The sequence below is a fragment of the Acanthochromis polyacanthus genome, chromosome 8 (assembly GCF_021347895.1).
Source record: "Acanthochromis polyacanthus isolate Apoly-LR-REF ecotype Palm Island chromosome 8, KAUST_Apoly_ChrSc, whole genome shotgun sequence".
In the NCBI taxonomy this organism is placed as follows: domain Eukaryota; kingdom Metazoa; phylum Chordata; class Actinopteri; family Pomacentridae; genus Acanthochromis; species Acanthochromis polyacanthus.
The window spans coordinates 12,243,886-12,271,590 of NC_067120.1; the positions used below are offsets into that span (position 1 = coordinate 12,243,886).

The 27,705-nt window shown below is 40.9% G+C and overlaps 1 protein-coding gene across 2 annotated transcripts; it reads right to left on the reverse strand.

Moving 5' to 3' along the window:
- Positions 1-27,705, reverse strand: dennd4a (DENN/MADD domain containing 4A). Of its 2 annotated transcripts, XM_022190207.2 has the most exons (31): positions 27,462-27,705; positions 22,249-22,580; positions 21,809-22,055; positions 21,644-21,713; positions 21,386-21,555; positions 20,273-20,511; positions 20,087-20,153; positions 19,869-19,927; positions 19,585-19,729; positions 18,127-18,302; positions 17,668-17,768; positions 16,494-16,712; positions 15,899-16,044; positions 15,462-15,482; positions 13,892-14,025; positions 13,424-13,556; positions 12,300-12,506; positions 12,061-12,189; positions 11,818-11,962; positions 9,445-9,567; positions 8,274-8,384; positions 7,575-7,649; positions 6,103-6,893; positions 5,772-5,991; positions 5,142-5,233; positions 4,861-5,036; positions 4,217-4,610; positions 3,610-3,727; positions 3,186-3,348; positions 3,027-3,091; positions 1-1,875 (listed from the first exon to the last, which is right to left on the reverse strand). In XM_022190207.2, exons 2-31 carry the CDS (start codon positions 22,557-22,559, stop codon positions 1,739-1,741), a joined length of 5,184 nt encoding a protein of 1,727 aa, XP_022045899.2. In that variant the 5' UTR covers positions 22,560-22,580; positions 27,462-27,705; the 3' UTR covers positions 1-1,738. The 2 variants fall into 2 exon arrangements, with proteins under 2 accessions (XP_022045899.2, XP_022045910.2); XM_022190218.2 differs by lacking the exon at positions 15,462-15,482.

Sequence of the window (27,705 nt, forward strand, 5' to 3'; positions counted from 1 at the left end):
TCCATAGAATAAACGTGTTTATTCATAAATGAAGGCAAACTATAGATCCAGCCAGGGAAGAAATTTGATTTCTTTTCTTTATGTAAAAATCATACAAATTAGTATCTGTGTTACAAATGATAAATAATACTTCATAAAACATTGTTCAAATTGACAAATAGTGTAAACAACACGTAGACATAAAATTATGTTTTGGTCATCAGTGTTTTTTTTTGTGTGCTTTTTTTTTTTTAAGTCACAGGTTACAAGGTGGTTAAAATGCAAATTTACATGCTGTGAGATTGGTGTTTCTTCCAAGCACACAGCTTTATCTAATCCAGCATTGTGTCATCGTAAGTTACTGTGAAGTCCAGTAATAAGCCGTGGAGCTGCGCCACATTACCAGCAGAATCTAGGCAGGTTGTTGTCAGTTAATAGTGAAAGACAATATCAACACAGTGAACTGTCACACTCATTTCTAAGGTGATTTTAAATTGGGGCAGGTCAGAGCTTTTGTTCAAACCTAACACCTTTCACATTTATAAGTCTTTTAATATGCTCAGTACCAAGACACCTGCACTGCGATCCGCTCAAAGAGACAGTCAGATAGAATAAGTGATTAAATGTCTGTATGTCACATTTAACAGTGCACTGTTGTCCAAATATCTAAAACTGACATCTACACCATACAGTGAAGATCAAAATATACAAAATACTAGAGCCAAATACTCTGTACACTTTTATGGATCCATTACTGTGTCCGTAAATTCTTTATTTAAAAAAAGTGTTGATTAAACCAACAGATTACATTAATTTTCAGTTTTTATTTCTCTATTTGTAGTCTGATTGTACTGTTTTTAAGGAAATCTATCCTTGGTGGTCACATATAACACATAAATTATTCAATCTTCACTTTAAAAAAGGTATTGCTTAAAAAACTGTAAATAAATTACAGAAGTAACATTCCCTTTTGGGTTCTTTTGGTACATTGTACAAAAACGGAAAGAAAATAAACATTGTGCATATATACTATGAATGAAATCAGTGTTCCCTTCTTGAGTCAGAAATAATATCCTGTTATATAATTATATTTAGTGTATTTAGGCTTATGAGCATCACCCTGTCATGTTTTACAGGGCGCACATATTTACTTTTTTTGCTAACTGAATCTAATGGAAATATCAGACAGTACAATATGTCCTGCAGCTGCAAATAAGAGGTGACTCAAGTGTAGGCTCCAGGGCCACAGAGTTACATAAACGAGAATAAATGGCAAGAACTCATCTTGTGAAAGTGCTTTGTAAAAACATGAACGTCTAAAAGCAAGTATGCATTATACACACACTTAACAACAGTCTTAACAAGGTCGCCAGGACCACTGAGGAATTTCGACAACGTGATCGTACACTTACTTTTACATACTTATTCACAGCATCAACAGAAACAAAGGCATAAAATAGACTGTATAATAACTGTACAAACATTTTACGATAGTTATACTGAAAATACGGTCAACTTTCTAAATTTTTACAAACACAAAATCTGTCACTTCATGCCTACCACCTCTGACAGTGTACAAGAAACTCATGGCAGTTGCTTTACATTAAGTGTAATTTCCCATTGTGCTTTAAAGAGCTCCATGCTCCAGTCAGGTGAGCTGGTCCTGAGTCTGAAGAGCAGTCTGAAAAAACAGCAGCAGTGACTGTGGTTGAAGGAAAGAAAAAAAAAAAACATACTGAGACTGAAGAAGACAAGAAGTTCACAAACAGGGCTCTCCAAAAGTCCTCCTGCACTCCATGACCCCTGCTCCAGGGGGCCGGTCACAGTTGTGTGTCAGTTTAACCTGGTTGGGGGTGAGGCGGTCGTACGCCAGCTTGTACTCTCGATCAAAAGCATCTGCAATGAGATAATGGTTGGCCAAATATGTGTCAGGACACTTTCTTCAAACACGATTGCAAAAAAATCAGTTTTAGAGTTCGTATAAACAAGACGTTTGCAGTCATGCTGACAGCTCTGTGACGCAATGCTATGAATTAGATGGTAATATTATTGCTATCATGTAGTCTGTGTTTTGTGGTAATTTGCAAATATTAGCATTAAGCGAAAATAGTTATGAACATTTTAACACGTTGACCTTTGTATTGCTACTATAAAATCTCTACATACCCAAAAACACAGATCATAACTGAGGCTGATGTGTAGTTTTTTTGAAGGTATTTTGCCATAACTTAAGTGAAAGTGCCACATAAAAAGTTATGGGATCATAAAACTACATAAATACAGAACATTCTGTGCCATACCATCAGATAAATGTTGAGATGTAATGCATGTAAGAAAAAGAAGGGTCACCTGGTGGAGTTAAAGTCCTGTCCTAAGGACTTATGACAGATAGAGAGACAGATGGGTAAAAAATTAAAGGAAAAACCTCAAACCTTGACTCCCACAGTGAGGGGATCCAGTGGCATTTTAATTTTGCTGGTATGATTTAGGCCCAGTTGTGCCCCTAGAATGAAGGGTCACTGCAGATCAATACAATGTTGTTCTGATTAATCACCTTTATCCCTAGATGAAACATTCCTATCCTGATGGGAGTGATCTTATGCATGATGACAATATCACATCTATGGGATGACAATATCACATCTATGGGATATGAGGGGGTCACTGAATGGTCTGATGAAAATGATGAGAATCACATGTTTTGGCCTTTTGCAGTCATTAGACCTTAACCTAATTGAACTGGGAGATATTGGGCTGACATGCTACACAGCTTTCTTTGCCACCATCACTAAAACACCAAATGGGGGAACATCTTGGTGTTCATTCCTGCAGTAGAGTTCAAAGATCTGGATCATTAATAATAACAAGGTGCACTGAAGCTGTTCTGGCCCAGCACCTTATTAAGACACTACATGTTGGTTTTTCCTTTAATTTGTCACCCGTCTGCATATCTACGTGAACCATTGTGGTGGAGTGCCAAAACAAACAACTGACATCGCTCTTCTACACTGCTAACATGACCAAAAATATCAGGGTTGTGAACTTACTAATATTAATGTTGTTCTTCCCCAAAGCCACCAGTGCAAGGAACAATAAATCTCTGTAGAGGCTCCTTTTCAGAAGAAAAAAAGAGAGAGGCAATTAGACTTTCATATCACCTCCACTGTGTCACTTTACACATGTTACAAATATCTATATTTCCTCACCTCTGTCTCTTAAAACCCAACTCCGGTCCCAGCAGCTGTATGATTTGGCTCATGGGCTGGTAGACATCACTCTTTTTAATGCTCCTAACAAAACCCTGCAGCAGCTCCACAGTGAAGAGCTGGCCTTCTTCACACAGCCCAGAGCGAACCAAGGAGTTGGCACCTGTGAAGAAAGAGCGTTAGAAGTCACCCTGATCAAAGGCTGATTCATCTCCATCATTCCTTATAAACTCTGGAAGCATATAGCTCCGATAAAGGTGGCACGACTAATAGGAATCCTGAACTGAATAATGCATGATGCTCTGGTTCCTTAATATGCATTATTTAATTTGCATGTAAATAACCGACCTTAACAGCAGAATAATGTCACCTTTTGTAATACAATGTAGTGCAGTCTGTGAAGTTAAAAGCAGTAATAACTTACAGTGTGTGTTCCACAGGACATAGCAGGGTTGAACTTTGTCTTGGTGCAACTTCAGGTTGTCCCACATTATCCTCACGAGCACCTGCTTACTGTCCTCAGATGAAACGATCTGAGGCGTCTAAAGGAGACAAAAAAATGTGAAAGATTAATACGTTCTTGCATCAGCTGCTGTGAGTAGAATTTTAAAGTATTTCGATTTAATTTATTTAAAAAACGGATGCTCTTTGTGCAAATGTGTGGCGCTTTCATGCGTGAAGTTCTGGCAGTGTTGTTTTTGAAACCAACACTAGGTGTCGCCCAAGTCACAGTTGGCCTTGTCAGGGAAAGGTATGTTCATAATATCCATGTTAAACCACAATAAATGGATTAAACAACTCATATGTTAATTTTTGAGCGGTAATCAGAATTTGCTGCCTTTGGACAGACAGAAGTTATTTATCTTAACATATTTCCAGCTTTTTATGCAAGGCTAAATTAACCAGCCAACTGTTTAATGTTTAGTGTAAAATATATGTATCTTTGTATGTTTTTATTGTTCATCGATCAGTGTGAATGCAAGTATTGCGACTATATTGTGTATGTGGGTTAACTTGACAGACATCTTTACCTGGTCTCCATGGCTACAGTGTTGGGAGGCCAGGATGAGAGCCGGCAGGTTACTCGGCAGCTCCAGCCTCCTGAAGTACCACACGAGGTTCCAGAAGACGATGGGGTGTTGGTCGACAACACTCGGGGAGGAGAGGGCCTGGTCACCCTCGTTCACCAGCAGACTCTCCAGCTCCTTCCACAGGACCAGAGGGCTCAGGTAGGGCACCGTCACTGGAGCGGAGGTGGAGGTGGAGGTGGAGGCTGAGGACAGTGCAGGCATGTCTGGACTCCTGCTGCTCTCCTGGGGAGCTGCAGATGACTGAGCAGCACAGTCTGCTGCAGACATTTTGGCCTCAGGAGTGAGCGCCTCAGACGTGTCTTCCTCTTTAACAGGATTACTTCTCTTAGCCGACCTGAAGGGAGACACAGAGTAGATCTGTTTAAAGAGGACACGGGGATAAAAGACGCTTTGTCTGTGTTTCTGTGCATGTGTCTGAGTGTGTCAGGGCTTTTTTAAAAAAGAGTGCCAGACATACAGCGGCACACTACAAAAATAAGATCAAAGTCACAAATCCAGTCAAGCTTTGAACGATGGAAACACCCGATTAATCATTCAAAGCATTTTTGTTCTGTATGTGAGCATCATACAGTGTGTCCATTCACCTGCTCTGTGGTCTCAGATCTTTGATTTCCACGTTGAGGAAAGGCAGGAAGGCCGTGCCGCAGAAAGGACAGGTGCTGTTGAGGTTTGAGTCATTCGCTGTCCATCCTGCCATTATCTCCTCATCGTACACCAGACAGTCACATGTCTTACAAAGTGAACAACTGGACATCAGCACCTACAACAGAAAGCATCAGAACCATCGAGAAATGATGAATTATTATAGTCTGAGTCAGTCTAAAGACAAGTGTGTGATCTGGGATTCCATATTTAAGTACTTTACCTCTATGGTGTAATTTGGAGTGGGTTGAAAGCGGCTGGTGTCGGGGGTGGAATCTGGAGTGTTAGGAGCTTTGGAGGGAAGCGCCAAACCACCTGGATACGATGGAGGATTATACAATCAGACATGCAAGGCCAAGCCAAGATTTAACACGTATATCAAAGCTACACAAATCTGGATAAAATGAAGCTAAAGTGGACAAATGTAACCTCATGATCAAAGTCTTCGATCGGTGGACATTTTGTTTGTCGGGCAGGTTGAGTGAATCTGTGTCGCCCATTGGGGTCTCTAAGTGTGCGCATGTGAGTGTGAATGCACGTGTGCACGTTCACGTGTTTATGTTTAGCATAGGGCCTGTGGCTGGGTGCAGAAAAGCCTACACACTGACTCAGCCCGCACGCCTGATGGCCTAGTTTCCCACAGAACAACACCCAACTCTTTCCATTAGTGAGCCCTTCTCTTATTCTAAATTTAGATTGTCAAGAAGTGTTTTTGCTTAAGCCGATACAACGCTGCAGTTAGAGCAGTGATTTTCCACATTGGAGAGTCAAAGCATTAAAAATTTTTAACCGAATCTAGCAGATTTATTCTGACAACATCATGTGCAGACTTGTTAAAGGATGTGCAACAAACCAGAGAAGGAGTTGTGTCTGAACACTCTGTTGGGGGTGCTGGGGCTGCCCAGGCTCATATTATAAGCTCCAACAGGGCTTCTCCTGACACGGGACACGTTGCCATGCTGGGGGGAGGTAAAGCCATCAGGATCCAGACAGGAGTCATTATCGAGCAGCGAGGAGCAGTCTGCCTCTCCTGAGGTCAGCGAGGACACACTCATGCGGTCACAGTTTGTGTCCTACAGGGAACAACAATGGAGAAATACTGTCACATGACTGGGGTTTATATAAGAACAGCTATCAGCATTGTGTTGGAAATGTTGTCTGTGGAACAATATTAAATTGCTGACCTGTGTTAATGAAGTCTGGGAGGACAAGCGGGAGTAGAGGCGGCTGGCCTTCTCAGCCACACCCTTCCCTGCTGATATGACGCTGCTTTTGAAGATGTCCAGAGTTGGGGTGAACAGTGAGTCCATAGAGAACGATGACGCGGAGGGAGTGGGTGAGGATGGTGAAACCAGGGAGGAGGGCCTCTCCCTGTCTTTGCTACAGACACCCAGAGGAAGCGACGGCGACTGCCTCAGCCTCTCCTTGGATTTGACAGGCAGTGGGAGGTGTGTATTTGAGCGTGTCAGGGTGGAGGACTGTGGGGAGGCATGAGGAGACGAGGTGGAGCGAAACAAAGGGCTCGAGGGGTTCTGCAGGTCCATGCTGGGAGTGCGGCTGCTCAGGGGGCTGTTACCATTATTCATGTACGACTCAATTTCTTCGGCGAGGTTGCGGCGGGCGGTGGGTGTGCCGCCACTGTCCTGGTCACACTCTTGTAATGGTGCTGTTACCATCAGTGACAAGGGATCGAATCCCGTCTCAATGCCTGTCCTCCTCGCCGTCCCGGCACTGCAGCTGGCGCTCCTCTCCAGAAGAGGTTTCTGTTTATCAGCCTCTGAGTCCTCCTCCTCGACTCCGTGCAGTCTGTCAACAGCAGGATGATGCTGTTTGGCTGAGTTGAGCAGAGGGACGGAGATCCTCAGAGTTCCCTGTGCTCCAGACAAGTCGAGAGATTTTGGCCTCTCTGTCTTTGGCAAAACTCCACACAGAAGAGTGTCACTGGATGCACTGGAGGCCAGCTTGTTGCCACTTCCTGTGACCAAAACACATGTAGCAAGACATTCAGCTTAGACATGTGAGGCGTTTATACACAGTTAACCCTCATGTCATCCTGTGGGTCGAATTGACCTGTTCCAAAGTTTGAAAATGTAGACAAAAACACAACTGTTTTCACTGTGAAACTTCTGATGTCCACATTTTCAAAATTTTTGGGTAATCTTTGAATATTTTTTTGGTGGGAAAAAAAGAAATGTTAAAAAAAAAACAAGGTTTCTTCAGAACATTCACACAAAAAAAACAACCAAAATCCAGCAAAATTTGCTGGATTTTGGTTGATTTTTTGTGTGAATGTTCTTAAAAAGAAAATTCGAAGATTTACTGATATATATATATATGTGTGTGTGTGTGTGTGTGTGTGTGTGTAATCACTTTAGACATTTTAAGGAATTCTTTTGGAAGATTTTTACTTTTTAAAAAAAATATTTACAAGAATTTTCTTGCCAAATTTGAGGGATTTTTATAAGGTAATTTTTTAAAGGAAACTTTTAAGGAATTATTGGAATTTTCTTCCTAAAGGTTTTGCAAATTTTCATAAATTTGGGGATTTTTTTGCTGAATTTTTACATTTTTTTTTAGACAAGGAAACTATATTGTTTGATGCCTGTAAATGAAGACAACAGGAGGGTTAAAATTTCTTCTTGACAGTAAAACATACCTGTGTTGAGATCTGTGGATTTGCAGCCTCTGGCAGAGAGAGATGTGCTGCTCATCGGAACCTCGATTTCAGGTGCTGAAGATATAAATGACAAACTGTTAGACTCCGCAAACACTTGACAATGTTGTGCATTTTGCCAGTCAATCAAATGCCCTAAATTTACATAATTCTAACATAACACATTTCTCTTCAGTTAAAAAGGATTTCCTGTGATGAACTGCTAGACGCTGCTGGTGTGATGCTGTTGATGCCAACATGAAACTATTGCAGTGAAGAGGAGGAGGGAAACCTGGCAGCTGTGGCGTTCCTTAAGGGATGAGTATTTATCTTAAATATAGCTGCCTTGTGTTTTCAGCCAAAAAATAATAATAAGCAATTACGCCTCTGATTCCACACCAATTAGTGAGGACTGGGACAGAGATTGCATCAAGCACAGCATGTCGTTATTTCAATTAAAATTTTTAGACAAATCTTGTCATGCAAACAATAACTTGCTTGCATAACACATTCAGCCATCAGTAGAACCTTTTTTCTAAAAAACACCTAAATATAACAGCAAATGGATGGGTGGAGAATGCCTGACACCCACACAGCGATACAATACCCCAGATTTTAAAGACAGAGGCTTCATTTTGCTGCAAGCTAGGATTCACTGTTGCAGAAACGGTCAGTGTCAGAGATTAGAGATCCATAACTTACTGGGCTGCCTCAGTCCTTTGTCTTCTATCAGCGCCGCATTATCGCTCTCCCTGCCGCACAGCCTCTCCTCCTCTTTAGACAAAGAGTCGTAGCCTTGGTCTGACTGTCCACCTGAAAGAGATACGAAGCTTTACTCGTCTGCGAGTTATTTTTTCCAAATTTCACCCCCTCTGTTTTGTTTCTTCGTTCAGAAGGAGCTGAGTGAATTGAATCTGTGTTATTAGTCTCCACGGACGTTTTATAAGAGTCGACTGATCTGAGGAGTTTTTCTTCAAAAGAGCGTAGTGACATTCCCTACAGCTTATACCACACAACACTCCCAGAATAGAAAAGCAAGAGCAGCAGAAAGGGAAGGGAGTCTTTTTAAAAATTTGCATCATATTCACAAGGTCAAACTGCAAGAGGAGGCAAAAACCTGCTTCACTGCAGTCTGTATTATTCTCAGAGAAATTCAGATTTATTCAATAGTTTGATGAGACAAATTGTGCCAGATTCAAGCTGATAATCTTGTTAGAGAGAGAGCCTGGTGATGTACCAGTAGAAGTCCTGAGGTTTCTACTGTCTTTTATCTACAGACAGTCATAACATGAGGTAAAATGCACATAAAGAATTAACAGTCACCAACATAAATGCTTCATTAGCTGCTAAAATGTCATTTACAGAAATACCTACATAATGCTATCATGTCCACCTTGCAGTTATTCTGTATTGAGATAATCCTGTTTTCTTCTTCAGTATTGTACATTCAAAGACTTTATGTATGTTTATACAACATAAATACCACAGGAACATAGTTTTTATTTTAGCATATTTACTTTGTGTGGTTATTTGGGTATTTATTTATGCTTTTGACAGAACCGATTGAATTGTTTTAACATGCGTTTTTGACTTTTGAGGTGTTCTTTGGTACCGGAGTCTTTCATTTCTTTCTGTGAGCATGACAGAAAGCAGAATGTGTAGAGTACAATGTCAAAGCAAATCAGTTCATTTGAGTCAAGTGCCATTTGAACAGAGAAATGTGAAACTAAGGTTTATGAATCATTGGGTCTAGCCTCTTATAAGGCAGTAAATTAAATCAAATCAATCTGGGACAAGCTGAGAAACCAGGAACAATTACAGGCTCAGTGTGAAGCAGATGGAAGAAAAAAGAAGCAGTGCTGTCTTCTCCTACCTGTGCTAAAACCATCATCACTGGAGTCCATTTTAGTGAAGTCGGTGTCGATGGAGGTGCGCTCAGCAGAATCATTAGCAGAGTCCAAACTGCCATGACTGACGGTGTCAAGATCACTGCCGTCTGAGGGGAGATAACAGAGGAGAGAGGGGATGAGAGGCCGAGCGAATGACAGAGAACCGACAGGATTATGAGCCCAGCTTATATAAGAGCAATGTATAAACACACACTGAACTGTGGTGTAATCATTATCTTCCACTGCGATGACGCTGGAATGTTCCGAATGCCACCCAGCTGTCATGATTGGATGTCACCCAACATAAAAAGAATTCTATCTCCTTTTTCACTCAAAAGGAGGGATGACTGAATTGCATTAAATTACACATTAACATTTCACCAACTTAAAATTCACTGAAACTACTAAAGGATCACAGTACTTGGCATGATCGTGTTTCCATTTCTGAAATTTTCACTTAAAAAAGCAAATCAATTGAAAATGAACACAACTACAACATAGTATCTGGTGTAAAGCACAATGTTTTCATTAGAACCCCTCACACAACATGTCATTATGGTAATGAGAGTCTCTTCGGGATGTTGTGGGAATTAGGGACCGACATCAAGAGCAACCTGTGCGCTGTGACTGCTGGGGAGGAAAACCTCCTCACTCTGTTTAATTAGAGTCATTAAAGAAACGCGGACTGGGAACAATATGTGCTGGAGGAGGCTGGGGTCAGAATAAAGCTTGTTATGAGATCAGGAAACTGCCTTTAAGAACCGACTGCTCCCCCAGGATCCCGCTCATTTCCATGGATTCATTAAGAACTGCAGCCACTAAAGAAAATAAATCGACATGAGCAATCTATCATTTACTTAATTCCTCAGCAAGTGGAAAGTAATCACTGCTGAAGTTATACAATCTCAAGCATCTTACGACAGACTTATTCTTGGAAAAGAAGCAATGACTACTGATGTATGTTTCATTATGTGCAAGCAGGCACTGTGGGAGTGTACTGAGATTGGGCAATAACTGCTGAATAACATATGACTGACAAATCAAAGTGATTTTATATGTGGATGATTCCTTTCATTGTGCGATTTGTGTAATATTTGATTATTTAACCATTTTAAATGAATGAACCCTCTGAACCCCAAAATCAACCAGTGGGTTTGGAAAACATGTTTGTTTTTTTTTTAAATCACCAAAATGATTCTATTAATCAGAGATAGAAACTGTAAACACAGAATGAATCATCAGATTTTCATCTTTCCTGATAGTCCTTGAACCACTCATCTGTCACCACCCTTCCACTAGAAAAATAAGCCAAATTTTTTTCAATGTTTTCATGTTAAAAAAAAAAAGTACATTCTGACAGTGTTCACATTTAATAAACTATCTTTTTACAAAACATGAACAACCTGAAATTTCTTAGGTAAGTGAAATTTCAGCAATATTAAGCCACAGTTTATCATTTGTGTATCACAACTTACAGATCAGTGTGTGTCTACAAAGGCACAAAACATTTAGTTGCAGGTATCTGGAACTGAACAATATCGTATTTTACAACTTTTCAAGATCTAGAAGTTATCTAAATTCCCATTTATTTCCACATCTGTGTAGTAATCCTGACACACCACGACACACAAACAAAAGTGGGAGGTTAAGTTATCCCCCTGCCTTGTAAATGTAGAAAATTTATACCTAAAAAAATGCATAAAAGTTTTGGCAGTGCATCAGCAATAAGGTTCAACCAAACCAAACTCAGTCATACTGAAGCTGCTGACTGGTATTATATTGCACAATGTTCAATGTCTTTAAATATTTTCCACTGGAAGTATTAATTTTTATCTCTGTAATTGTTACACTTTGCAAAGACCCTTTGCAGCTGGTTTTGTCCAGCGGGCCTTATGTTGGACACCACTGTTCACATGTTTCATTTAATTATTTGAAAAGAACAGACTGCTGTCATCAGATTCTGCAAAAACAAAAAAAAATAAAAATAAACGACTAAATTTCTGCACTTCTCTGTGGAACTGTGAATTCATTTGCAACCAACAGTCATGTATCAAAAATTCATCAAGTTTTTGACTGAAGGGAGCGTATTGCACAGTTCTAATAAAAACTTTTAAAAAAACAGAGAAAAAAATGTTTTTATATAGGAGCGTGACTTCTGTGCTGGGAAAATTTATGATTCATAGAGAATCACTGCTTTCTAGCAAGACGTTTGACCGGATGTTTGGGAAAGCATTGCGAAGAAATGAAAAGAAATCTTTATCAGCTGAAATATTTTTGGAGCAGGGGTGTATCAGACGTCAGATATCAGATGGAAGCTGATATAATTTGTTACTGTGCCAGGAGGATAACCTTCTTACCTGAAAGCTGAGGATCTCTGTGCAGAGTTTGCTGTTTTCTCCCTGCTTGCTTGAAGTGGAGCACTGCGAGGACAACGTTCCTCAGCTTTCCCCACAGAAAGTAGCCTCCTCTGGTGGTGGAAGGCCAAGTGCTCTCCAACACCGCCTGATACAGACACGGTGCATTTCAATATCAAAACTAAGCTGGTAGATGCAGAGAATGCTTATCGTTTCTACGCCTATGTTAATACCAATGGCACATACCTTGTTGTAGTAGCCATAGGTGATAGCGTTGGGTTGAACTCCAGCCTTCTTCATCTCAAACAGCACCCGGACTGCCAACACCGGCTGACTGTACTGACCACACAGCTGCAGCAGCACGCGGTAGCACACCTTGAACAGTAAACCAGCATAATTTTAAGATGAAAAATGTTCACTGAATTCATTACAGACAGCATTTCATCGATACATATCTGATTATCGTTTCTTTCACCCTTTCTTACCTCATCTGGAGCCTGCAGCTTCTTGTCCTGCATCTTCCTCAGCACATCATAAGCCGTGCGCAGGGCTCGCACCTTAGAGTGGCAGTTGCCCACAAATCCTGGCAAGCAGATGAACCACAGGCCGTAACAGTGCCGCAGCAGACACTTGGACCACATCTGAGGCATAGATGAATAGGTTTTGGCCATCCTTTGAGCTGATTTGATCTCCTGCAATAAAAAAAGATCACGTGCAGAGATGAATCATTGTCCTGTAGCAACCGGATTAGCATTTTGCATTCATTTTAATACCCTCGTGTATCATTATGTATAATAAGTACAGAAGTAAAATAGGCTTCAACATAAGGAGAAATAAAAAGGCTCACACAGGGGTAAAATCTGCCATTAAATCCAACACATGCTCATGTTTATCGGTTCCACAGTAGAAAAAAGCTTAAGTGATCAGAGAAAACCCCTATTTATATACATGGATCAGGCAAAACATTACGACCACCTTCCTAAAATTGTGTTGGTCCCTTTTATGCTGCTAAAACGCCTCTGGCTTGACCTGCAATGGTACATGTTAAACATCCACATTAACCCTCCTGTTGTCTTCATTTATGGGCACCAAAAACTATAGCTTCCTTGTCTGAAAAAAAGGAAAAAATTCAGCAAAAAGATTCCCCATATTTCTGAAAATTTGCAAAACCTTCAGGAAGAAGATTCCAATAATTCCTTAAACGTTTCCCTTAAGAAATGTGAATCCAGCGAAATTCACTGGATTTTGGTTGATTTTTTGTGTGAATGTTCTTAAGAAACTTTCTCTAATGTCTTTTCTTTCCCCACCAAAAAATTAAAATAAAAATTCCCAAAAATGTTAAAAATGTGGACATCAGAAGTTTCACTGTGAAAACATTTTTTCCCCCCACAATTTCAAACTTTAAAACGGGTCAATTTGAACACGACAACAGGAGGGTTTAATGTCAGGACTTAAGGATGATCGATGTTATTCACTTCACCTGTCAGCGGTCATAATGTTGTCGCTGATCGGTTTGTATTCTGTTGCTATAACAACAGGTCCTCATTCAGCTATATCACATAAGTAAACAGTAATGGCATTTCTAAGCTTCACTACTCATATGACTGACCTGCTTAGAGCGTCTAAAGATGGCGGTAGGACTGGCTGGGCTGCTGTGACGTGAGGCGACGCCAGCTGAGGAAGGATTTGGTCCCTCCAGCGGCTCCAGGAGCTCGGCATTCAGCACAGGAAACCCAGAGTAGCTGCAGAAAGATGCATACCGCCTCTCATATATCACGACATAAACTGAAATAGACATCAATCCCACATAAACACTGGCAAGCCAAGCGACATGCACGGTAACTTGGCTCTGACACGCCTCAAGCTTGAGCACAGGCATAAGAATCCGAAAGCAATGTGTTCCAGCTCAAAGTAATCACAAAGCCCTGCAGCTGTGACAAAGTCTTTAACAACAGAAGCAATTTACACTCAGTCTGTCCTTTGGGAGCAGCATTTGTGTGCACCGGTGTAAGACTGAATAAAAAAAAAGAGAGAGACAGTCTGTCTGGTATGTGTGATTTAGAGATCAGTGTGGTACCTATAGCACAGAGGATGCTCTTCTCCCAGCGGTAGAGGAGGCAGCTCTGGAGGGTTGATGTACACCGTGTGCTCACTGCGGTGGGATTCATCCAGTTCGATCAGTCTGGTGTCCTCTGGCCGCTCGCTGTCCATCTGGTTTGCAAGAGACACACACAATCATGGTTGTTTTTCTTTTTTCTTTTTAGGTTAAACACAAATCTATGGGTGCTAATCCTGCCTGGAGGCTCACAGCGTCTGACACTGTGTGGACCCTCAGATCTGATCTAGTATGAGCATCAGTGACGACAAACAGATGTCTGTAATGAGCTCATGCACTCGTACATGAGAAATACGGCCTCTGCCCCAATTCCATTTATCTAAAGGGCACTGCTAAGGCACAGTCTCGATCCTTTGAATCCTCCAAGAATAAATTAATCTCAGCTGCAGTGACCTGGACAAAATTGATGCCATGTTGCTCTAGGGACATGAAACTATTTAAATGTAGCGCTCTGGCAGCGCTACTTGATACTAAACTGCCACATTTGTTTCAGCTCTTAACTGACTGATCTGCTGTTTGGATTTAAGTGTACAAAGCCCCACAGCCTGTCTGACAGCAACACAAAGTACCAAAGCAACAGCACACATTCCTTTTTGGAGAAGATCAGCACCAAATAGCTGTCTGGGAGATCATAAAAAGCCTGCTATGCTGATGCGCAGCCACTTGGCTTATCTGAATCGATTACCAGCTTATCTCCGGCATGAGTTTCACAAAAACGCTAATATTATGGCAGTAGTTGAATAGTTCCCCAGTGGTGCTGCATTACAGGGTTTGTTCCACTCAGTTGAGTGGATGATTCAGTCAACTGACCTGACTGCCCTCGCTTCAATTCTGCTCAGTGTTTCTCCGCTTGTTGCCCTTCCTCTTACACCCGAGAGGTCTTTCTCAATCACGCAGTTGTTGTCAACCTCAGCAGCACTGACGCTGAATGAACCAACGCTTCCACTTCTCAATAAAAACCGCAATGACCATCAATACAGGAGTTCTAACTGTTCTTGCAGGATGTATGTGTGACTTCCTGATTGCACAAGTTTGCAAGAACAGAGAGACAGAGATAGACATTTTGGAGCAGAGGCGGATGTTTTGTCATTTTTTTGTGTGTGTGTAACAAAACATGTGGGCATGTTGTGCCATGAAAACTGTCAAATCTGCAAATAATTAGGACAAACTAACAATGAGCACAACTTCCCACATCAAACAGGATTTCAGCAAACTTGCTTTTGCTTTCCTAGCATTATTATATTTCATAGAGGAAAGTCAGGAAAACACAGAGGAATGTCAGCAATTGGCAAGAAAATATAATTAACGCATTTTCTCAGGTTTGGAAGAAAGAGAGCCGAGCAGTTCTCATTTCGTTTTGAGGACACCCAGTTGACTAATGCAGATTTCTGACAGTTAATGCACATCTTCACAGTCTCACTTTGATTTAATCAAATATACACGATGGAAACCCCCACTAAAATTGGGTAAAAATCATTTATCCTCAAAAACAAAGACGGTTTAATCAACAACACAAATTCTAGCAGCTTACCTTGCCTCCAGTGGTGAATAACTAACAGGCAGGAGCCATGATGGCAGAAAAAAAGGAGCAGAAATAGAAGATTAAAGGCAGAAAATGAGAGAACAGCACATTTTTTTAAAAGCGGGAAAGAACACAGTTAGAAATTATAGCTGAGAAAAGCTTAAAGCTGATGTTAATAAGAGGCTCAAGGGATATGGCAGTGTTTTAATTATCTTTTGTTTATTTCTATTAGTTTGTGTTACCTTACTTATTAACTCCTTCAAATTAAATAAAGGCCACAATAAGATTTTAATTGGGAGGACAGCATGCGATTAATCTTTATCTGCAAAAGGGCGGAGGCCAGACTAAATATTATTCACGGAGAATTTGTTCCTACACTGCAGACTGATCATGATGAACTGTCTGTGACACTGAAATCCATAATAAAGATTAGCTGCAAATCTCACCTTATCAACGCACTCATCAAAGAAAGCCAAGCTGGCGTCTTTATCGCTGACAAAGGAGCACTCCTCTATGAAACGACTGAACATTTGAGTCTTGGTCATGAGGGAGTAAAACCTCTGATTGGAGCGGTCTCTGCTCTTCAGGAAGCCTATGAAGCAAAACACATTATTCAGTGACAAAGCTGAAAAGTGGGCATTGATACCAGTGTCGTGGCTATAACTTCAGAGATTTACTTCTAAAGCCGCGGAAGGGTATTTATGGGCTTAAGATGCAGACTTAACCAGCATTTACAGGAAATAAAATACTGTATTATGAAACAAGTTGTTCTCCCTTGCTCTGCTTGCATAAGAGCACACAGATGTGCTGGGACATTGTGCTATTATTCATGGAGGCTTCTCGGAGCCTAATTTCCACTGAGGCTTAAGTTAAATCACCAGAGTCATTACAGCAGCGATTTAGGGCAAAGTTTGATGCAGCAGTTCTCAGTCCATAACCTCCTAACCTACAACAGTGCTGAATCCCAGGGGCAGGGAAACGCTGGCTTGTCAGCATGGTTTGTGATTATAAAGAGTAAAGTATATGAGGTGTAAAACATACCTTGGAGGTCAAAGAGGGAGTTGGCATCGGTGGTCTTCTCAGATGGAGCTTGGGTGATGGGCTGCAGATAGGAGCGGTAGCCTCGTAGGATAGCGGCCATGAACCGCAGGAAGGCCTCCTGGATCTCCAGCTCCAGAGTGTGGAGGCTTTTTCCACCATTAAGCTCACAGTCAGTCACTGTGTGGTCCATCTGCACATCTTCACGGTTTAACTGACCCCCTGAGAGGACAAAAAGGTGCATGATTTAGAGTCCATAGGCGCATAAACAAGTTGACAACAAAGAGTTGGTTATTAAAAACTGCAACAGTTTATCAATAAATAGAAAGACAGAGAGAAAAGCTGTTTAATCTGGTAGTTAATATTACATTTAAATGCACAGCAAAATGATGATACAGCACAATTAAGTCAAATACCACAATGAATATCAATACAGAAGTGCTTTTTCTGCTCTTGCAGTGAAATTATTAGCACTTTTCCGACAATGATGTGTGCACTTAAAAAGACTTAGACACAGCACTTTGAAAGAGGAGAAACTAGGGGTCACCAAAACCATTAAAAGTAATTTTCAGAAGACAGTAAAAGCCTGTACACATTTTCTCAGCAATCTGATCAATAGTTCTTGAGATATTTCCGTCTGGATCAAAGCGGTGGAGAGACCAAATGACCAACCAATCAATAGAACCAAAATACGAAAATGCTGTTAAAACTGGTCAAAAATAGACCACTTGATGCTCTGTTGTTACATTTCCAGCACAAAACATAAAAGGTGAAGGTTAACCTGTCACAATCAAACAGCTACTTTCCAGGCCAGAATTAGTTTTATATTGACGTTCAAGCGTCACAAAGAAAGAAATCCATTGTCTGGGTTTTACCACAATAAATCTTCATCTGTTCAGCCACATGACATATTGAAACCTGAGTAAGAGGCAAAAGTAGTTCTGGGAATATCTGGGTAAATGTCAAATTGAAGAAGTATTGGAGGCAGAGTGAGGAGAAGTGTGTATACCGTAAATGACACGTTCTCCACAAGATGTACTAAGAATCACAAGTTGTTTTTGTGTAACATCCTCTGAGCTTTCCTGTAAAGTTGACAGTGCAAGCTGACTCAACAACAGACTCAACCTAAATTATTCATGAAACCACTTAAAGGATGACAGCATCAAACCGGACTCACCCTCAGTGAGCTGCTGATGGAGCTTATTCAGGGTATTCAGGAGATGCTTGCAGGCCCTCCTGGGCAAGATTTTCCACGTTAAAGCCTTCTTGTCGTCTTTTCTGAAAGCACACCATATGGTTTTCATTACGAGGGAGGACAGTCGAGAAACATTTCAAAAAGACACAAGAAGGGAGGCAGATTCACTGACATCAGCACTGACAGCTTAATCTTTTCACAAAACAGCTTTTGGATTGATGTGAGAGACCAGCAGTGAACAAATGTGCTTTTGTGTACAGTAAGAACATTTCACATTCCAACTATCATTACATAAGAGGGGCTCTCACTGACAGATAGCAATAACTTTCAGACTGGACTAATGAAAACCTGGACTGTGGAACAATTGATTGTTTTGCTGGATGTCTTACAAGTTGAAGGTGGACATCTATCACAGGCTGGCTGGGGTCAGAGGTCACTTACTGGGAGATGGTGTTTGTGTCCAGATCCACACAGCTGATGTCAGCCGGGGGCACGTAGAGGTCAAAGTATCTGGAGTCTACACCAACGATGAAAGGACACGGAGCACTGAGAACATCTGCCAGGGCCAACGGGCACAGAGGGATGTAAGGACACGGCCAGTGGAAGGGAAAGATCATCTGAAAGCGAAGACACACACCAATCGGTACAATGTATCAATATTATCAATAGATACATCACATGGACATAAGATGAGGTTTAAACATTGAGTTAGTCTGTAGTCTTTCACTGGAAAAAATGCCCCTCTCAAAACAAGAAAAACAAACTTATTTCAAGGAATTTTTACCTTGAAATAAGTGAAAAAAAAAATCTGCCAATAGAACAAGTGAAAAATGGCTTGGAATGCTTTCTTGAAATAAGATACATTTAGAATATTGAGATCTTATTAGCTGGGAAAATTTATGTTAAGCTATATTTTACCAGGATTGTCAAGCTTAGGTGTCTTAAAATAAGCCAGACATGCTAAAAAAAAATAGATTTTTGCTTTCATGTAGCCTCCTAATTTGACATGTATTAAACCTCTTCTTGTCCTCATTTACGGGTACCAAAAAATATTGTTTCCTTATCTGAAAAAAACCACAAAAAATCAGCAAAAATATTCCCCAAATTTATGAAAATTTGCAAAACCTTCAGGAAGAAAATTCCAATAATTAATTAAAAGTTTCCCTAAGAAGTCCTATTTTAAAAAATCCTCCAAATCTGGCAAGAAAATTCTTGGAAATATTTTTAAAAACTGAGTAAAAATCTTCCAAAAAATCCTAATAATATCTAAAGTGATTATATATATATATATATATATCAGTAAAACTTCTGATATTCTCTTCAGAACATTCAAAAAATAAATAAAAAAATCAACCAAAACCAGCAAAATTCGCTGGATTTTGGTTGATTTTTTTGTGAATGTTCTTAAACATTTTTTTTTCCACCAAAAAATTTTCAGTGATTTCCCAAAAATGTGGAAATCAGAAGTTTCACTGTGAAAATAAATATTTTCCACATTTTCTAACTTTAAAACGGGTCAATTTTGACCCGCAGGATGACACGGGGATTAAAACAAGTCCTTCCATCTTGCTGAAAAAGTCACTTGTTAAGTGATTTTATCTTAAATCAAGTGGGATGAGACATTTTGACTAAAAACAAGACATAAACTTGGTAAGATTTTCAGTTTTTGCATTGTTCTTATTGCCTGCTCTTATTTGAGGATTTCATTCTTTGAAGAACGTTTTTCAGAAAGAAAAGTTATTGAGCCACAATCCCACAGCAGGTCTCCTTTGATGTGATTACAGGTAATTCATGGAAGCTGCAGCCCTGCTTCATCCACCACTGAACTTTCAATCACGTTAAAGACCACCCTGCTTTACCCACAAAAGTGGAGAAGGCTAAAAAGATCATAAGACTTACAGACACAAGGGCTTCAGTAACACTGGTGAGCACAGCTGGACGCAGGGAATGAACCAGGATCTTGTGCTCTGTGACAGCCAGCACCAGCAGAGTGGCTGCATTTTTGGGTCCCAGATTCAGTAGTAACGTGGAGAGGCTTCCACCGCTGCCGCACAAACACACACACACACACACACACACACAAACACACACACACACACAAATGAAACCTGGTGGTAACAGACTAGCTGCAAGTACAGGGTGCTGTCATGATATAATGTCGCGATTTATTGATGTTTCTCTACCTGAGAGGCAGCGGAGAGGACACAGGTTGGCTCAGTATCAGGCTGTCATGTGGCGACAGCTGTGGAAGACAAACAGAAGAGTATTAGTGGGTTTGTGCGTCAGTGGGTGGATGATTTAGTTTGTGCTACTGCGTTTTTAAAAGGCATTCATGTCAAATCAAATGAAGCAGCTGTACAGAATGGAAGTCATTTCTGCGCTCATCAAATGTTCGGCTCACCTGCACGAGGATGCGCGGCCTCTGAGTGGAGGGAAATGGCACATTTTGCATGAAGTGAGAGATGTGCCTGTGAGTAAAAGAAAAAAATATGTTAATAAAGAGGTCAGGACATACATTTCTATTTAAAATATTCAGGTGTTTCTGATAAACTTTAACAAAAGGACAAAAACTGTAAAATTTGCTAACTTTTCAATAGGCACGGCATGTGGTCCAGAGATGGAATATCGGTAGAGGAAAGTGAGAAAGCTCCTGAAGGACTGGAAGAAGGGCCAGTGGGAGAGTAAGCAGATGCTCTTGTTGCTGTAAACATTTCTGGTCCCATCAGGTCCAAAATCAGAGCTTGGCAGGCCAAGCTGGGAGCGCTGACGCTCCGACAGTTTCTCCTCCGAGTAAGGCTCATAGAACTGGATAGCTGCTCCGTACACCTTCACAGAAAGAGATCACAGTGTGAGTGTGACAATCAGCACAAAGAACATCCAATACATGCTCAAGGATGCACATACGTATTAACATCCTGATGCAAACTCAACAAAGACAAGCCACAAAGTGGGAAGAGGTTCTTTGAAAGAACACAATCAGGTAAGACGCTGCAGCAGCATCACCGGAGAGTTTATCATAATAAATCTCATAAATAATGCTCAGCCTTTTGAAGTTCTTTCTCCCAAATAAATAAACAAATCATTCCAGGCATGCAGAGAAAGGAGACTAGCCTGGAGACTAGAGGTTGCAGGGAAGAACGAATAAGCACTGAGGCATTCAGCATTTAGAACGTGCGCACAAGCCCAAGTGGCGCATGAGCCATCCATTATTCAAAAGATGAGCTGCAAAAAAAAAAAAATCTTTTATGCTGCATTGCTTTCAAAGGCTAACAGCCTTTTAGTATTCCATGGATAGCCTTCAGACCATTGTTGATTCCAGTCAGAGTTTAGAAGTTGATTAAGATTGTCTGGTATTCTTAGAAATACTACTGTGGTTCATCAACAGACTAATCCATAAGGGATCCTAATGCACAGTGAGAGACGGACGGCGAGATGAAGACGGAGAGGCTGGCTGAAATGAAGCAATTAAGGGAGAATTTGTGTTTTAAGGGGCAAAAAATTGATGCGAATTCTGGGGGAAGTCCTTCATTTAAGATGTTGTAAATGACTGAAGGGAGAAATGGTTTTCTTGGCAATATCAGTATGCAAGTTTGTAATTCTGTGTTTCGTATGTGACAAAAGTACAGTAGGAGTAAAAGATAGTAAAAAAAAGAAATACAACATGGTACAAGGTAACACCAGTGAAAGTAGGTGGTTCTACCTTTTCTCCAGAGGCCCCGGTTAGTACAAATGTGGAAAAAACAGGCAGGGAGTGTTTGGTGTGTGCAGGCCAGCACTCGATCATGGCCCCCATGGGCAGGCAGAACATAGGCACTGACTCAGGCAGTGGGAAGGACTCGTAGTCCTCTTCAGGGTACCGACACAACAGACCTAGACACAAATGCACACAACATTGAGTCAAACACTATCTTCTTAAGGATACTTATGAATACTGACAGACATCTACACAATAGTTTACCTGCTTTATATGCAACTGCATTTGCTTTAGCCAGAGACTTCTTATAACAAAGGTAGACTGAGGATCCCCACTGGAATGTGAAGAAAGAAATCACAGATCAGTGAAAACCTGGATTATTTGCATACACACTAGACAAATGTGAACAGTCTTGGAGCTCTGACCCACCATGCTGCTGTTGAGGTTCTTGTCCACCTTGCAGAAGGTGTGAGGAGGCACCTCCCCCTTCCCAGGAATGATGATGCAGACATCGGTGACGGCCAGTGAAGTGTGTGGCTGACTCTTTGGAGCGCGGCGGTAGGTGATGTAGATGCGTTGGGAGGATGAGCTGCTGATGTTGGCAGGTCGACCTGAGGGCGTGGTCTGGACAATGTGACATCCAGGCTTTAGCTTCTCCTTCCACTCGTACAGAACGCTGAAACACAAAGCGGTGACAGGTCGACTTTTTACACAGTGCTTTTGAAATGGGGAGAGCTTTGATAAAACATGCATTGAAGAGATGAGCGACTAGAGGATATGTATAAAAGCAGATTACAGTGACCCTAGGCGGAGCAGTGATTAGTGGTGCTGGGTGAGTAAAGGGTCAGCGAGTGAGGATTACTTCTTACCCAAGATCTGTGAGTGGAGGCTTATCTCGGCCTCGCTTGAAGCACAAGAAGATCTGTGGGCCCCTGAGGCTGGCTCCATTGAGCTCTGCGGAGAGGCCTGAAGGGGTGCTCTCCACACAGGTGAACCCTGGGGGTACCTCTTCACCCAGGGAGCGGATCACTACGGCGACATCGGTAATGGGAGCTTTGGGCTTCACAGATTTGGGACCGGCGTCATCAAAGTGCAGATCCTCCTCCAGAGGCTTGGATGAGTCGGTGAGGCCAGCAACCACGAAGTAGTCGGCTACACGAGGCCCTTTATCCTCCATCATTTCCCATTCCCACACTGTGGACTGGAGAGCAGAGAGGAGGGAGGGTGTAAGAAGGGGGATTATTCTTTATACATTTATAATCATACTGAAAAATGTACTCTAGCTTAAAATGAGTGGAAAATGGGCTTTTGCCATGAGGAAACAGCCCGGCTGAGCAGCCACGGTTGGCTAAAACTGCGCCACCCTTAAATTCCCTCTTTAAGCGCACTGTATTAGCTGTGCTGGTGCTCCAATTGTTGCACGAAACAAGTACATAGAGATAAAGCACAGCAAGAAAAACACATCCTTCACCTACATTATAAATACATATTACGCTGAAGAAATAACAACATGTAATGAGGCCATCTGGAAACATTCAACATGCATTCCTGCCTACAAAAACACAATATTTCAACAAGGAATATAGGAGGGCTCCAGACCACTGACCTTGCTATGTGCCATGACTGATTATGTAAAATAAAAAACATGCCTCCGTAGAGAAAGAAAGAAAGAAAAAAGCATGTGTGGAAAGTAAGGAGAAAAAAAAACAGAACTATAACTGCATTCGGAAATGAAGAGAGGGTAGGGCATTGTAGTGCAGCATACTGAGCTTTTAGGGAGGTATTATTCAGACAGCGTTTATTCTGGGCTCAACAACATCACGAAAAAAGGAAAGGGGTACAGGGAGCGCCTGTGAATCAGCTTGTTATGGCTTTATCACAAAGCATGGAGCCCTGGAAGCCCTCTCAGCACTGGGCCAGCTTATTGTGCTTCAGCTGAAGAGCCTGCTTTAGCTCTCTCAGCAGTTGCTCCACACTCACTAGCAAACTGATAAACAGATGCCTAATATTTCCCCCGCTGGTATATGTGGGAGTTAGCCTGAAGTTATCCCCCTCCGCTACGCTGGATGTGTCACTGTTAGGAAACATGGCACACACGAAGCCCGACCATATCTCACCTACTTAGGACTTTGGCTTTGAAGCTGCACGTTGTTGCTCGCTGTGGCTGTGTGATGGGACAGACAGCCAAGCGCCGCTTACAGGCTTAGTGTGTGAAACTGACCGCTAACACAAGAACATGGAAAAATAAAGATAATCTATGGAAGCCAGCATCATTTCAGCAGTAGTGCTGAGGGGTGAGGAAGAGTCGGAGTCAGAGAGTCAGAGATCGATTTGATTGATTTCTATTTGACTGATTTCTCAATTGGCTAGAAATCCTAAAAATATTTACCAACAAAATTCAGGTCAATACATTCACTGTTTCATAAGCTTGTTTGCTCTGCACATCGGTAGGAGCTAATCGTGACTCATCCTCACAGGGTTGTTCATAGCCTCTCAGTCTTTTAATCTACATTTGTTTATGTCTTATGTTCCCTTTGCAGCTGAACGCTGTTTTGAAGGAAGTTATTTGTGCTCGACAGAGGAGCCTTTTGGGTATGACTGATGACTCAGCAAGGCAAGCAGTAAAAAAGTTTTCAGATTTTTCTGAAATCCCTCACCACAGGAAACCATTGTCAATATTGAAACTGCAAAACATGTAAATATTCATTACAGTAATTCTAATTTTCACTCAGGTTCTCGAAAATGATGCATAAAGTAACATGAGCCGTACAGTCAAGATCCAGAATATGACTCATTATGACTTTCACAAATTGTCCTATACGTTCTAGCATCATTTACATTTTAGTGCACTGGTTCTACACTCACCAGCCATTTTATTAGATACGGATTTGAAATATAATGCTGTCCAACAAAACAGCTCTGCCAGAAATTCTATTTTTTAAAGCTTTTGCGCTTTCAGTTTTTCTTGATACCAAAAAGGGGATAATGTGTTTTCCATTCATCATTGAAGCCTTAGAGCGTTACAATGGTGGTGGTGCACTGGACTGTATTACATATAAGTGTCAACGTCATTAAGAAACATGAGAGGGGCAAAATAAAGGGAATATTTTTACATGTCCATTATGATCTCAACAATAAACACAAGACAGAATTACCACCATTTTGATGCTTAAAATTCTGAAAACAGAATTCATAGAAGAGCAGTTGCATTGGACTACATTAGATTTCACAAGTGTACCTGTTTGACAAGTGGCACCAAAGCATTATAATGTAAAATCTTTCATTTTCTAATCTCATTTGCCTATGAAAGAAGATATATATGATGGCCCATTTTTTCTGTATTAGATATTATATATATATATATATATATATATATATATATATATATATATATATATATATATATATATATATATATAATTTCATGTTTTTCTGATATCGGAAAATGTCTGCAAACATCACACGGCTGTCCTCCACAGACACAGGATGATCAAGCATTATTTGGAGCACTACACTATTCAAACAGTTTGCTAAAGGTTGCCTAACTTTGCATCATCACTATAAAAGCTGTGCATGATGGAGAAACTAGTAAATACAAAATGTAGGGAGACAAAAATCCTCAATAATACATGTTTACAATCACTGTCATCTAATGATACAGACCCAAGTTATTCTACTCCGCTGGTCAGCCTCTTCTTTAATCCGACACAACCTTTGAGCCAGTCTCTAAAATACCTGCTCTCAGGAGTTACCGCATGAATGCTTCCAAATATGCAGCTGATAGCATGACAGATGTGTCGTGTAATACTTCGAAGGTTCAGGATTAAATATAGATGTAATCTCCAGTTCCAACTACCCTGACATCCACTGCGTCTATTCCTCCCCCTCGACAGGAAGCGCAGGCCTAAAATTATATCTAATCCTCTCCATAGCAACAACATAAAACTGAACAGATAATTGAGGACTGAATATTTCTGCCTCTGATGCAGAACAGTGAAGACTAGTCAACTAAAATAGATCTCTGAGATGCATGTTTTAAATATTAGGAGGTATCAATACATCCATAATAATAGTTAGGGTCTGTTTAGGTCATTCTAATTGATCATGCTGTCTTTGTTTTGATCTGGAAATTGGAAGGCACTCATCTCACCTTTAAGTGAACAGACCTGTTCTGTGTTTTCCTAGAAATGTTTTCTGTAATTTCCATCACAGTGCTGGGTGGACTGTGCTAGATTAGAGAACATTATTAGCCTTCTGCTGTAATGTACTTTGTGTTGCGCAGTATTTCATTCAGTCCATCAATCTAGAGAGACTTGTTTTCTAAAAATCCCTTGAGACCTGCTTTGGCGACAAACAAAACTATAAATAACTCGATCAGACATGGTATTTTATTTCAATATCATTTCCAAACATCTTCTGATTGTGTCACTTATTGCAGGCAGTCCTGTGTTACCTCAGGCCCGGCAAGTCAGTGACTCATGGTCTCCCCAGAAACTGCAATCTTTTCATTCACCACCGTTTTTTTTCCATCATAACAGCACAAATAAGGACATGGCGGATTTCCTCTTCTTGTCAGCTAAGAACCGACTTCCCTATTCACATCCACTACTGTTTTAATGACTCACACCAAACCATCAGCTTCACAGTAATTTGTGAACCACTTGAGCCACAGCTTTCCCAAGATTTAGTGCAATTTCCCTTGAAATAGAGATGCAAACTGAAAAATTTTCCCACACTGTCTGAGCACATCACATCTTCTGCATCCTCTTCTCCCAGAGCTTCATTTAACACACTCTGAGATGTCTTATGCAGTTTGCATCACTGCTGTACATTTACATTTCTGAATGTTGCAAGCACCACTTTAAACACTGATTCTTACTTGAAGTATTTCAGATCTATGACGTTGTGATTTAAGCTACTGAACTGTTACACTTACTTTTTAACAGTTATCCCAGCAGCAGTTTGTAAAAAATAAACTTTCAGTGGGTGTACAGGTGAAATAGGCTCAAAACAACAAATATTCAACATGTTTTTGCTTTACAACAGAAGGAAATATTTCTAAATGGCGATCAGAATCCCATTAAGGCTGAAGTTGGATGTTTTTCATTTGAAACAGTATAATTGGTTGTGTACGGCATCTTTTGATGTTTCGTGTCAGGAACATTTTGTTTTTTCCCCCCAGATTTGACACAGAACCCTTAAAAATCGATCCGCTTTGCCGTGAAACAGGCTTTGTGCTGTGACTTTTGCTCTGAGTATCCCAGTGTTGTTGTAATTACGGCCCCAGAGACAGAGGCAGGCTGCTGGCTGGTCAGTCCCAGGCTGTGCAGGGATTACAGGGCTGTGTTAGCAGCAGGGGGCCAGGGAGGATGGGCAGCCTGATCCAAGAAGGAACCACCACAACATTTCACTCAGCATCTGCTCCCTCTTAGCACCGTGAAGACAACCCTCAGCCATTTGTGTTCCTTATGTCTGACAGGGGGGGAACCCTGGCTGCCTGATGAGGAAACCACTCACGCCCAGGATAAACAGAGCAGAAAGATGAGGGAGAAAATACTCTGAGGTGCAGCTGGAAACAGAAGAAAATTCTAAAGAGCGCGTGGTGATAAGCCTGCAAAGCTTGCATCACGTGCAGAGGGAGAATCTGGTGAATTGCAAGCCAAATAAATAAATAAATAAATAAATCACTGACCAGAGCGGCCACAATAACAGAGGGGTATTCCTCATATGGCCACAACAGAAGAAGCCATCTTATGGAGCATCTATACGGGATGCAATGAAATAAGCCTCCATATGACTTCATTGTAACCAATGGGCGAACTGGATATACAGCAAATCACACACAGGCAGCGATGCACACCATAGAGCATTAAATTACCCTTCCCAAGCACATTAATCTAACATATTTACCGAAAAAAACAATCTAAAATTAAAATAATAATTCAAGCGATCGCAATCAGACATCATCACAAACGAAATCCCAGAATTGGAATACATACAAAAATAACACAACAACGATCTAATTAAAAGAAACGCTAGCGTTGTTTGTTATTATCCCCAATAAAAGAAAGAATCTACTCACATCACGACGACTGAAAGGTGATCTGTCGAATATGAGTGCACGTCGAAATACAACTCAGAGAATAAATATTTAATCCTCAGTGTTTTGGTTCGGCGGTAGAAATATATATATTTTATTTTCGGCTTCAATCTAAAATTGTTACCATAAAAAACAACAACAAGAAAAACAGCAATAATTCACAGTGGGTTGGACAGATCCGAATAGACGGTGGAGTCCACAGCAGCGCTTTATTCAGACCTGCGCG